The sequence below is a fragment of the Charadrius vociferus genome, unplaced genomic scaffold (genome assembly GCF_000708025.1).
Source record: "Charadrius vociferus isolate BGI_N301 unplaced genomic scaffold, ASM70802v2 scaffold975, whole genome shotgun sequence".
Classification (NCBI taxonomy): Eukaryota; Metazoa; Chordata; class Aves; order Charadriiformes; family Charadriidae; genus Charadrius; species Charadrius vociferus.
In genome coordinates this window covers 120,121-133,250 of record NW_009648454.1, presented here as the reverse complement: position 1 = coordinate 133,250, position 13,130 = coordinate 120,121, and the positions used below count along the sequence as shown (strand labels likewise).

Sequence of the window (13,130 nt, the reverse complement as noted above, 5' to 3'; positions counted from 1 at the left end):
GGCTGGGGGGGTTAGTTTCAACTGGGAGGAATGGAGGGGGCCTGAGCTCAGACCTAGAGGTTCAGTCAGGAGTAGGGGTGTTGGAGAATGGTCTGGGCTCTGGGGGGTATGTCCAAGCTGGGCCTCCCTGTGGGCTCCCTGCATCTCACCTTCCTGCTGCCTCCACCCCAGAGTCTCCTGCGTGCCCAGAGCCTCGGGACATGGAGGGGCCTGCATGCCTCCGCCGCCCTCCAGCAGATCCCACGGGCCAAGGTGAGAGTGGGGGTCCCGGAGTCCCTGGGCCCACCCTGAGTGCAGGCAGCTCCCAGCACTTGCTGCAGGGCACGGAGCTGATGTGGGGAACACGGGAGAGTGAGGAGAGGGCAGCAGCAGTCCCTGGGCGATGGAAACACTCTTGCTATTTTTAGGCTGGAGCTGTGGGTGCTCATGGTCTGCGGGTCTGGGCGCATGAGGGGGCCTAGAATGGGGGCTCTTAAGGAAGACTTTGTGTAGCCGGAGGATGCTGAAAGCTGTCGCAGGACCTTGTCACCACCTAGAAGGTGTAGGACAGTTCTTGTGAGTGGGATTGAGCTTGCTTTGCTCAGGAGAGGGTTTCTGCTTCTCTGCACCCCATGGGTACGCTTGGAAAGCACCATGCTCCCTCAGCCCTCCCTGCCACCGGCTCCCAGGCAGCATCCACTTGGTGGAAGCAGCGTTTGTCACTCTCGGAGTAGCGTGTTCTCGGCCCTTGCTCTTTCCTTTCCTGGAGCCTCCTCTCCGGCCCTCTGGCTTTCGGCTCAACCTCACCTGTGCGCCAGGGGCTGGTGGCAGGGTTGGGATGGCGAGTGTTTTTTTGCTGGTACAGTTAAAACCGCTAGTCAAGAGTGCACCATTGATTGCAGTAGTGAAAATAATTTTGATCCAGTCCTTGTCATTTAATCCTAAATTTACTGTACCTACCTGTAGTAGTTAACAGAAAACAGTAAATGAAATAAAGCATGACGGTGATAAAAATTTAATAAGGTAAGAGTGAGTAGTAGCTTAGCACATACAAGCATTATTTAGACTTTATGGTCAGGAAATAAGAGCTGCAATGGAGGGATGAATTGTTTTCTGTGGGAAGAAGAAACAACCAAAGTGCCAGGGAGTGAATTAACATCGTGATTGTCATGTTCAGACTGACAGGATGTCCAGTTCCCATTTATAAGCGAAGATGTCTTCTGTTATTATTTAAGACTCTAAAGGGGAGGGCTCAGCACTGAGGCTGTTCTTTTGACCTTGAGCTTGGGCTCCTGCCATGGTTCCCTCTGCAAATGCTTTGCTGCTTCTTGAAATTTAGGTGCTGAATGGTAGGTGAGGTTTTCTGCCCTGGAACTTGATTCCAATATATTAAAAATGAAAAGTAATGAGTATCTCGTCCTTCTTTTCACACCTTCAGTTTACCTTTCTGTGATCACTGTTTGCCTGTGCTTCATGTCACTGACGCACGTGCATTTCTTGAGTCATATTGACGTTGCTACTTGTTTACTCCTCTTCTTGTCTGATTAAGTTCTTGAATGAAATTCTTGTCTCTGACTGAATCAAGTCCCTGAGGCTGGTTCTGTGAAATCCCATATCTGAAGGTCAGCTCTGTACAGGGAATTACTGGCTAAAGAAGGTGGGGATTAGTAAAACGACTGCATAAAAATAGGAGGCAGCTATGGTGGGGGAGCAGGCAGCGGGATCACGTGTGGAATGTCTCAAGAATTATCCTTGAGGCTGATTTTTTGTTCAGGACCAAAAAAAAAGCATGCTCAACAAAAAGCTGTGGGACAATATGAATACAACAGGAAGATGAGACTCGCACAGAAAGGCTTAGGATCCTGAGGACACGAAGTAGGAAGGAGAGAAATCTAATAAGGCAAGATTGTGCTATTGCCTCCCAGTAAGAAGGATTTCTGCTGTACAGAGGGAGAGATCATACCTGGAAATGCCGTATGAGGAAAAGGTCTTTAGGTTGCCAGTGGATCACAGGATATTGGGTGTCTGCTGCGTGGGGTGTTCATAGCAACACAGGAGCAGGAGCTCTTCAACTTAATGCTGTTATAGTACTGCAGTAAGTTTTTGTTACTAAAAACTATGCTGTGGGTGCTGATATTCTTCACGTTGTGAGTAACCTTCCTCTAGTTTGCTGCTTACAAGTTAGGTATCCTATTTGGATTAGGCTCTGGGGTGCAGCAGAAGCTCTGACTCTGCTTTCTCTGCAGTCAGAAAATGCGAAGTCTGAGAGCACGTTCCAGGTTACCATGCTGCCTGGAGATGGGGTCGGCCCGGAGCTCATGCATGCTGTCAAGGAAGTGTTCAAGGTAACGTCTTCTGCCCCTCGGTGGGACAAGGTGGATGGAGAAGGGAGGAACGGCAGCTGCAGCATTGCTTAAAGATGCTGCTGATGCACAGACCCTCTAGGACTGACCTGTCTGTTTCTTCTGGCGCAGAAGAGAGACGGTCGTGAAAACCCTGGGGTCTCACCCTTTGAATAAATAGGTTCAGCTTCAGCAGCAGTCTTGCAAACTGTCGTGGTTTAACCCCAGCTGGCAACTAAGCACTGTGCTGCTGCTTGTTCGCTCCCCTCTGTGGGATGGGGCAGAGAATCAGAAGAGTAAAAGTGAGAACACTCATGGGTTGAGGTAAAGATGTAATAGCTAAAACAAAAGCCGCACACGCAAGCAAAGCAAAACAAGGAATGAATTCACAACTCTCCATCGGCCAGCAGGTGTTCAGCCATCTTCAGGAAAACAGGGCTCCATCGCGCGTAACAGTTACTTGGGAAGTCAAACGGTATCATTCCAAGCGTCCCCCTTTCCTTCTTCCCCCAGCTTTATATACTGAACACAATGTCATATGACATGGTCTGTTGCTTTGGTCAGTTGGGGTCAGCTGTCCCGGCTGTGTCCCCTCTCAGCTTCTTGTGCACCCCCAGCGTACGGACTGGTGGGGTGGGGTGAAAAGCAGAAAAGGCCTTGACTCTGCGTAAGCGCTGCTCAGCAGTAATGAAAACATCCCCGTGTTATTAACATTATTGTGTTTCCAGCACAAATCCAAAACATAGTCCCATCCTAGCTGCTATGAAGTAAATCAACTCTACCCCAGCCAAAACCAGCACAGTCTCGTTCTTCACTGCGAAGATATTCCCAGTCTGGGACTGTCCTGGAGCCAGCAGAGTGTGGGTCCGTCGCCCGCTCAGTCCTTCTCCCTCTGTTGAGGCAGCAGCAAACGCTGATGCTATTCAGGCTGGTGACGGGGAGGACACAGGCCGTCCACTGCTTCTATCGGGAACGTGGCTGCAGGGCTGTCATTGTCCAGCTGTCCAAAACCCTCTACATCCTTCTGACCTCCTTCCTAATCCGTGATGAGCCCTGCCCGCAGGCAGCAGCGTCAGAACTCAGGGAGGAAGTTAGTGGTTAGTAGTTCTGTCTTCTAACACAGGAGTTCTGTCACATCAAAGGCAGGAAACGGGGGGTTCTCTGCAATGATATTGGTTCTGCAGCTGAAAGTATAATTACAGTAAGGAAGGGGAGTCCTGGTGTTAAAGGTGTCAGAAAACATCATTGTTCCCTTGGAACTGAAGTGACCCAGAGGTCCAGGTTCCTTCTTCTCACTGAGTCGCCAGTCCAGCTGGTTTAAGGCACCGTGTCCCAGCTCTTGGGGCTCCCCCCGTCAGTGGCCCTCTGTAAGGTGTAGTGTAACTTCCCTGCCGAGTCTCTGATCTGATGGGGCCGTGGCTCTGTCCCTGCATCTCTCGCACAGGCTGCCAGCGTGCCCGTGGTCTTCGATGAGCATCACCTGAGTGAGGTGCAGAACATGGCGTCAGAAGAAAAACTGGATCAGGTGGTTGACTCTATGAAGGAAAGTAAAGTGGCCCTTATAGGTAAGGACTTGCGCTAGCCGTCTGTCCGGCAAGGAGGGGCTCTTGGCTCTGTCTGCAGGAAATGTTGCTGTCTCTCAAACGCCATTAGGTGCTTTCAGAGGGTGGGAAGTTCCTGCGGTTAGGTCCTGGAGAAGGAAACACGCTGTCTTTAAGCTAAGAAGCAAATTACTGGTGTTTGGTTTACTGCGCTTATCAAAAGCTGGGGTTGTATCCAGCTTCTGCTTTTGAAATGAGGTCTCCTAGTATGGCCCAGAGAGGCAGAGGGCCTCGTCAGGGTCCTGTATTGCGAGAGATCAGTCTCCACGCTTGACTGAGGTTCTCTTGAAGCACGTCCTGGCCAGACCCTGGCTGCCCTGTCGCCTGGGATATCCTTAGCGGCTGTCAGTGTGGTCTGTGTTCTTACTCCTGCTCCATGTTGATGTTATCCTGCAGGCAAGATCCACACCCCCATGGAATACAAGGGAGAGCTGGCTTCTTACGACATGAGGCTCAGGTGAGACCGGTCCCCTGACCGACACGTCAGTCACTGGGAAAACGGTATTGCGTTTGGTGGTGGTGTTCTGCCACTGAACCAGGGGCTGAAGGAAGTGAGTCCAGGACAGATGGGAAATTAATATGTTACCGGGAAGCAGAAGATCCTGAAGGGCTCTGTGGCCAGTAGCTGCCTCTGTTGAGTGTGATCCTGCTGCCTGCTTCCTTGGGGGTCCTGGAGAGGAGGCAGTGGGTGGCTGGAAAACAGATAGTGGTGGCCTGTCTGACAGAGGGTCATCAAAGCCATGCTGTGACGAGGTGTGGCTGGCGCATGATCTGTGAGGGGAAACGTAGATGGATGCAGGGGGGTGGGGAGGGAGAGAGAGAGAGAGAGAGAACACTATGGGAAGGCATCTTAGGAGGTGGGGAGCTGTTTGCACCATCACCAGCTGTTACCCCCAGTACTTGTAGGGAACAGTCACTGCCCCAGAAATAGCTGATGATGAAATGCTGACTCTGCTGCTGCTTCTCTCGCAGGCGCAAATTAGACTTGTTTGCAAATGTTGTCCATGTGAAGAGCTTACCGGGCTATAAAACACGCCACAACAACTTGGACCTCGTGATCATTCGTGAGCAGACGGAAGGGGAGTACAGCTCTCTGGAACATGAGGTACGAGAGCCTTCCTCCAGCAGATGGGAGCTCTGCTTGGGGTTATTGCCGGCTTCGTTGAAGGACAGGGAAACCTGCCCTGGGGTGTGTGGCTGTCCTTGCTGCTGGGGACACGTTCCTGCTTTCCGTACCAGACCTGTTCAGCACAACTGAGGAACTGGCTGGAGCAGCAGTGATGTACCAAGTGACAGAATTAGGAGAGCGTTTAGGGATGTGAATACACAGACCCAATGAGGATGGTGGTGGGCTGCGGGAGGGATAATGCCAAAAGAAGCAGGTATGGGTATTAACGAACCTCTTGATGGGGGGTGATCCACCGTCGGGCAAAGACACCTCATCTCCTTCTCAAAGTGCCGAGACTGTCGGCGTGGTGTGAGTTGGTGGGGCAGGGTGCTGGGCTGCGTGGCGCATGCTGCTGCTGCTCACACTCCCCTTTCCTGTCCAGAGTGCAAAGGGAGTCATCGAGTGCCTGAAGATCATCACCCGGGCCAAGTCACAGCGCATTGCCAAGTTCGCATTTGACTACGCCACCAAAAAAGGGCGCTCTAAGGTCACGGCTGTGCACAAAGCCAACATTATGTGAGTGCCGCAGGACCAGGTTTGGAACGCTGTCTGATTGTCAGACACACACGACTGCTGTCACGTCTGGGACCTTGTTACTCTCAGCTTTTGATCCTGATTGGAGCGGTGCCAGTCCGGTTCCGGAGAGGCTGGGCTTTCCCTGGGAATAGTGTTTATTCCTCTCTGTACGCTCTCGTCTCCAGCATGAGGCCTGCCAGCTGCATCCTGGAGGCTGTCAGCTGAGAAGGGGGAAAGCTCTGGCACTGAAAGCTGATCCCTCTCTGCTCCCCCTGGGCCCCACCAATTTCACCACCTGTGGGCTGTGGGTGTGCAGTGGTGTGGGGTGCTCTGGGGTTGTCTGCTTTCCCCTGCCCTGCTGCAGTGGGACGCCGGTTGCTGTTGGGTTATCTGCTGCTGTAATGGTTTCCCTGTGTCGTGGTTTAACCCCAGCCAGCGGCTCGGACTGCGCAGCCGTTCGCCCACTCCCCGCCCCCAGTAGGGTAGGGAGAAGAGGGAGAAAAAGGAGAAGAAAACTCGTGGGTTGAGATAAAGACGGTTTAATAGCACAGTAATGGAAGAGAAAACAATAATAATGGTAAAAATACATTAAAAAAAAAAAAAGTGATGTGATGCGATTGCTCTCACCACCCAATGATTGATTGCACAGCCCGTCCCAAGCGGCAATCACGGATCCCTGCTCCCTGGCCAACCCCCATTTATATGCTGAGCGTGACGTCTATGGTATGGAATATTCGTTTGGCCAGCTTGTCCTGCCTGTGCTCCTTCTCAGCTTCTATGGGAAGCTGAAAAAGTCCTTGACTTAATATAAACATTACTTAGCAACAACTAAACTAATATGTGTTATCATTGACATTATTTTTACACTAAATCCAAAACACAGCAGCGACTAGGAAGACAATTAACTCTACCCCAGCTGAAACCAGGACCCACTGCTGTCCTACAAGCCCTTTGATGTATTTCTTGTCTCGCAGGAAATTGGGCGATGGGCTTTTCCTGCAGTGCTGCGAAGAAGTGGCGGAACTGTACCCCAAGATCAAATTTGACACCATGATCATTGACAACTGCTGCATGCAGGTGAGGATCCTGTTTCCCTGCCCCGGAGCCGCTCTGTGCTGCCTGCTGCCGCTGGCCTGCTGAGCCAAGAAAGATCTGAAAACTGAAAAGCTGCCGCCTCTGACAGCTTGACAAGTCCAGGTGGCCGCCCTGGCCCCAGGTTTGCCCCTTGCACCAGACAGGAGCCTTCTGCCTGCTCTGCTCCAGCTGAGGGCAGGAGCTGCAGGGACTGAAGATGACGGGGGCGTTTAGAACCAGAGAATCACAGAATTATTTAGGTTGGAAAAGACCTTTAAGATCATTGAGTCCAAATGTTAACCTAACACTGCCAAGTCCACAACTAAACCGTGTCCCGAAGTGCCACATCTACACGTCTTTTAAATACCTCCAGGCATGGTGACTCAACCACTTCCCCGGGCAGCCTGTTCCAAGGCTTGGTAACCTTTTTGGTGAAGAAATTTTTCCTAATATCCAATCTAAACCTCCCCTGGCACAACTATATCTCATCTGGGCTTGTAAAACTCTCTACCAGGGGAAGTAGGTTTGTGGCTCCAAAGTCATTTCGGCAAGGCTGTGTGTGCTTCCAGCTGTCACTTGAGCACAGTTGGGGGATGTTGGGTGTGCAGAGCCTCATGTCTTCCTGTTCGCTCTGTGCAGCTGGTGCAGAACCCCTACCAGTTTGACGTCCTGGTCATGCCGAACCTCTACGGGAACATCATTGACAACCTGGCAGCCGGGTTGGTGGGCGGCGCTGGCGTGGTTCCCGGGGAGAGCTACAGTGCGGAGTACGCTGTGTTCGAAATGGTGAGGAGTCTTCTCGGCTCCCCGGAGGCTGCTGTGCCGTACCAGCGCCCCGGGTTAGTGAGGGGGGGCGGCTGCTGGGGACGGGGGTGTGGAAGATGGTCCATCGCCGTGGCTTCTCCTCCCGCAGGGCGCCCGCCACCCCTTCGCCCAGGCCGTGGGCAGGAACATCGCCAATCCCACCGCCATGCTGCTTTCGGCTGCCAACATGCTGCGACATCTCAAGTAGGTGTCTTTCACGTGGGGATGCGGTGGGGTGGGCAGCGCTGCCTCCGCCCCACCGGAGGGGCTGATGGAGGGACTGACCCGCGGCTCCTTTCCTCTCACCAGCTTGGAATTCCACTCCAATTTGATTGCGGATGCGGTGAAGAAGGTGATCAAAGTCGGAAAAGTGAGTGTTGAGCAACCGGCCTTGTCGTTTGTCTGTAGCTGTGTGAGTGTTTGTGGTAGTGAGCTGTTCTGCGTTCTCCCTGACGGACAAGTGCGACTCTCCCACCTCCTCACCTCTTTCCAGCTCAGAATCCTGTGTGTGTGCAGCCTGTGGCTGTAGTCAGCTGCGGTCGGTCCCTCTGCGCTTGTCTCGGGGGTTGTTGCTGCTGCCCGTAGTGGTGCTTGCTAGCTTAGGGAAGGTCTGGCAGGGCTGGGGGACATCAGACAGCATCTTTCTCGCGTGCCACCCCGCTGGGGTCTCTGGCAGGGTGCGTAGAGGGAAGCTGCTCTCCTCTCCCTTCTGGCAGTCATTTCACTCGGTTCACGATCACGTTTCTCCCTTGTTTCTCCCCTTCCCTGTGTTGGATTTTTAGGTTCGGACACGGGACTTGGGCGGTTACTCCACCACTTCGGACTTCGTGAAGTCTGTGATTGACAACCTGCACCCCCACTATGGTGCCTAGGAACCCCGCTCGCCCCGGGGAGTCGGGGACTTCACCCTGCAGCAGCTTCCCGTAGCTTTACAGCCCAGCAGCGCCTCCTTCCCCCTCCCTGCCCGGCGCAGCTCGCCCTGGCCGAGGTTCCCTGCTCCACCAGGGGAGGAGGAGGAGGAGAGTGGCTCCTCCCGCCCAGCCCAGAGCCCAGTAACCATCCCCAGTCACCCCAGTGGGGATTGTTGGAGGGACTGAGGGCAGGGCTGTGTTTGGACTGAGGATCCCCAGGGTCCCTCTGGTTCCTGTAGGCAGCGTCTCTGCTGTGCCCTCCAGGTGTGGAGGACGGTGCAGATCTCGGGGCCTGCTGGGGCGACTCGGGGGTGAACGGGCAGCACCCCAGGCTCGGCAGGCAGCTCCTGGGGACAGTGGGACCATGGTCACTGTAGGAGCCTTCCCTGGCCCACAGAGGCTTTAGCAATAAATGGGACCACAGGGCTGAGCCCCTGCATCCAGGAACGCACGAGGGCAAGCTGCTCGCACAGAGTGAGGTTTCCCCTTGCTGGCACGATCCCGGGTGCAGGGAGAGGTGGCTGTGAGGCTTTGTCACCTCCTGCCCACTGGGAACCAGTGCAGGGGATGTGTGTTTGTGTGGGGTCTGCTCTCTTTGCCCCCACTTCATGCGCTTGCGGCTGGTTCCTGAGAGCTGTGGGACTGCCTGGGGAGCCACCCCCAGGTAGGGCAGTGCCTGCGTGGGCAGCGAACGCTTGCCCCACAGCAGGCAGAGCCCAGGACAGCCCAAACTGCTGCACTCCTCCACGGCAGCACCCGGAGATCTTTGCCCAGCAGTGCGAGGCCCTGGAGCCGTGTCGCTCCCCGGGGAGGAGGAGGGGAAGACTGGGGACCAGCATCGGTGTGGGGCTGGGCTGCCAAAGCGTTCGGTGGGACCATGGAAGCTCTGCCCTGGCAGGCGGCTGCGGTGGCTGGGGCAGGGCGCTGTGTGCGTGAGCGAGCGACTGGGACGTGTATTTAAAGCTGTGCTCTGTATTCGTGTTTGCAAATAAAGGGTCCAATGCTTCCCTCCACCCCTGCCCGGCCCAGGTGGTGTTCCCCACCTGGCTCTGTCCCTGCCCTGCGTGGATCAGGGTGGGCACAAGCCTTGGGGGGGACCGGGGCAGCTTGTGGGGTGGCTGCTTAGGGTGCTTGGCCAGGGCCAGGAGCCGAGCTGGCAGCGAGCACAGGGCTGTGGCCAGGCCCTGCCCGCAGTGGTGGGAAGCAGGGCTTCAGCCAGGGCTCGGCCCTGGTCCCGCAGCCCCGCTGCCAGCCCCTCACCGTCCTCTCCAGCCTGCTCGGGGCAGTGAGCCCAGGGAATGGCCACCTTGGGGAGGGGCTGCCATGAAATCATCTACTGCTTCAATTCCTGCCTCTGCCACCCCTTCAAAACCTGCCTGGAAAGCAGGGGGTGGCAGAGGGGCTGGCAGCCTCTGCCTGTGACATTACTGACCACCTCCTGGGGTGGGGGCTTGCTGGGACACCCCAGTGGGGCTGAGGTAGCTGGGAGGTCTGTGCTGGAACCAGAGGCAAGAAGCCCAGTGCCCACAGGCACACCCTGACATGCACACAGATGGGGTTCACCAGAGCTCGGGGGGGTGCACCTGATGTCCCCATCAGCTGGTGCAGGGCAGGGTGCATCTTGTCACGCTGTCCCCATCGCACCTCCTCCTCCACCTCCCTGAGGCACAGGGACACCTTGGGGACCATCCCAGCAAGGGGCTGCAAAGGGCCCTGGGGGGCCCGGTCCTGCAGCGACAGCACCCAGCCACAGGGCCAGGGGGTCCCCGCAGAACAGCGGGGACCCCCTCCCTCCTTGCTAATGCTCCCCTCTCCTTGCAGGTGCGCACGGCGGACATGGGGGGCTACGCCACATCCCTGGATTTCACCCAAGCTGTGATAGCTGCCCTGGATGTCTAGGGCCACTCGCTTCCTCCTCCCTGTGCCCGCCCGGTAATTTATTGCTTCCCTCTAATAAAAATGTCCTCTGCAGCATGACAGGGGTCTGCAAGGTGTGCTCTGAACACACACGATGCCATCTCTTCCCCCCTCACCCAGCCGAGCCGGGGAAGGACAGCTGTGGCAGCTCCCAGTGCTGGGAGCAGGGACAGCATGGTCACCTCCTGCCTGGGCGAGGGGAGGCAAAGCCACGCCAGGTCCGGGGCTCCTGCCCATACTCTTTCAGCTGCAGCAAAACAAGACAGAAGAGGTTCAACAACAACCTCCGCCCTTTATTGAGGTTCAGTCACAACGAGCAGTTTCTCGCCCCACGCGGGCGCTGGACACGGCCCCGTGACGGACACCACGCGCAGCCTGAGGCACCCCACGGGAAGGGGCCACAGGGGGTGCTCAGGGAGGCAATGCTGCCTAAGGCACAGCGAGGCTCCAGCGCTGCCCCGGGGGCTGCTGCTGCCACCTTAGTCTGGCCAAAGGGACCCACCCACACCACGAGGTGCCAAAACGCGTTTAATGAGGCCATCGTGCCACATTACACTGCCGGGCACGCAGCTGCCGCAAAATGCCAGTGGCCAGGCGAGGGGCCACGCATGAGGCTGCACCAGGCTGACCTCCTGCCAGTCCATGAGTCCATACTGCTGGAGCGTGGCCTGGCTCCACCTCTGCCCTGCTCCCCTAGTCCTCCTCCGAGTCCCCCGCCTTCTTCTTCTTCTTCTTTTTCTTCTTCTTCTCCTCCTCCTCGTCAGCCTCTACCATTAGTTTCCTTTTTTTCTTGGGCAAGGGCTCTTCCTCCAGCCCGTTCTCCTCTGGCTCCGAGGCAGCCTCCACCTCCTGCTCTGATTCAGCCTCCACCTCCTGCCGCTGCTTCTTCTTCTTTTTCTTCTTTGGCTCAATATCATTCTCCTGAGGGGAAACCAGAGTCAGCAGGAGCTGTGCCCAACTGGGGAGCTGGGTGACTGCCCAACGCCCTGACACCCTGCCTCCCTCACCCCTGTGGGGCTGGGGCCCAGGGCCCATCCCACAAATCCCACTTGGCTGCGGGATGGCTGGGTGAAGAATAACCAGGACACATTGCTCTGCCGGTGCAGCAGGACGAGGCCAGGCCCATCACAGCCCTCTCACTGGAGGACGCCCACCCCGCAGCCCCCTGCCTTCACCTCTGCCTCCAGCACGGAGTTCTCTTCTGCAGCTGCAGCCAGGGCCTCCAACCGTTGCTTCTCCCGCTTTTTCTCCTTCTCCCTCTTTTTCTTCTTCTTCTCCCTCTTCTCCAGCTTCCTCTTGACCTCGGCCACCACCTCACTCGCCTGCCAGAGAAGACAAGAGAGCTTGTCAGCATGGGAGAGGTTCCCAGCCCAGCACCCGTCCCAGCAGCACCCGTCGGATCAGCCTCATTAAATCAGTCTTTTCCCTCCACAGCGGGTCAGGATGGAAGATTGACATCATTTCCGACAGCGGGGCCCTGCCACACTCCACGCAGCCTCACCTCCACCACGGCCTCCTTCATCACCTCCAGGTTCTTGCGGGGTGGCTCCCCTGTCTCATAGAAGGCCAAGCGCTCCTCCACCTGCTCCCGCAGCTTATCCCCGAAGACACTGGTGGGGACTTCTGCAGGGACAGAAGAGGGGCTCAGCACCCCGTGTCCTGCCCACCCCGGCGGCTGCCTCCCCCCACCCCAGCTCTGCTCAGCCCACAGGAGTCACCATTCACACAAGTGAGATGCTGTTGACGAAAAATATTCCCATCACCGCAGAGGGAGCCCGGGACCCCATCCCCCTGCCTGCCCTGGCCCCACAGGCACCTGAGAAGCAGTCGATGCGGGAGGCGATGGTGCACTTGTTGGCCAAGTAGCGGGAGATGCGCCCCTTGTTCTTGGCTGCTGCTCGCCCGATGAAGGTGGAGTGGAAAATGAGACCATACTTGGGGGTGTTCCCTCGTGTCTTCAGAGCCCTGGAACCGGCCAGCAGAGCTGTCAGGGTCAGCGTGGCAGCACCCGGGGATGAGGACACCCCCAGGCTGGAACCAGCACCAGTTCCCTCCCCTCCAACAGCCCCAGTTCTCGCCTGCAAACAGCACGAGCACAGCACCACCCACGGGACAGCCGCCTTCCCCCACACCCCGCTAACCTCCAGGGGTGCCCGGGGCACAGCCCCGCTGTCGGACACCCTGCAAGGCCCCGCCAGGCGAGACACAAAGACATGGTGGTCGCTCAGAGACTGGGGCTGGCCGGTCACACGCAGCCAAGGCAGCGGGGGCCCGGCGCATCGCAGCCAGCGGCCCAGGGACCTGCCATCACTGCAACCACCCCGCAGCGGTACCTGAAGAGGGCTTTCTCAGCCCCGAGGATCTGCACCGTCGAGGCCGGGTACTTGGCCAGGTTCGTCAGGCTGCCGGCGTGGGAGATGAGGCGGGCGCCAACCTGGGAAGGAAAAAGATAGGGGTTACAGCTGTCCTCACCCCAAGAGCCCACCCCCAGACCGCACACAGCCTCCCAGGCCAGGGATCAGTAGTGAGAGGTGTCAGCAGGACAGCTCAGTGGATTGACAGATTTACTCAAACATCATCTCCGCAGCCTGGGACAGCCCAAGGTACACGCACACTCGCACTTACCACCTCCCCGATGAGGGCCGAGAGGCTGGGAGCCACCTGGCTCATCTTGGAGCGGAGATATTCCTGCAGGCCCTTGCGGTACTCAGACAGTGAGATGACACGGCTGGAGAAGCTCTCAATGTTGATGAGGTCAAGAGGGGAAATGTCCATCCCTGTTGAGACGGGCATCGGGGGATAAGCGGCACCTCCCAGG

General features: G+C 56.7%; 2 protein-coding genes across 2 annotated transcripts in view; one reads left to right on the top strand and one right to left on the bottom strand.

The window, feature by feature from the left end:
* Positions 1-108: 108 nt before the first annotated feature.
* IDH3B (isocitrate dehydrogenase 3 (NAD+) beta) lies at positions 109-10,366 on the top strand. Its single transcript, XM_009885630.1, has 11 exons — positions 109-252; positions 2,226-2,324; positions 3,766-3,886; positions 4,319-4,379; positions 4,895-5,027; positions 5,473-5,606; positions 6,581-6,683; positions 7,320-7,466; positions 7,594-7,688; positions 7,794-7,854; positions 10,217-10,366. The coding sequence occupies exons 1-11, from the start codon at positions 109-111 to the stop codon at positions 10,292-10,294; spliced, it is 1,176 nt and encodes a 391-aa protein (XP_009883932.1). The 3' UTR covers positions 10,295-10,366.
* Positions 10,367-11,005: 639 nt separating this feature from the next.
* LOC104286982 (nucleolar protein 56-like) overlaps positions 11,006-13,130 on the bottom strand; it is a gene marked incomplete at its 5' end in the record, with an annotated part of 3,332 nt that continues 1,207 nt past the window's right edge. The window contains 6 exons of the mRNA XM_009885629.1: positions 11,006-11,233; positions 11,488-11,634; positions 11,814-11,935; positions 12,129-12,277; positions 12,646-12,746; positions 12,938-13,098. Coding sequence (XP_009883931.1) covers positions 11,006-11,233; positions 11,488-11,634; positions 11,814-11,935; positions 12,129-12,277; positions 12,646-12,746; positions 12,938-13,098 — 908 coding nt within the window. The remainder of the gene's footprint in view (positions 11,234-11,487; positions 11,635-11,813; positions 11,936-12,128; positions 12,278-12,645; positions 12,747-12,937; positions 13,099-13,130) is intronic.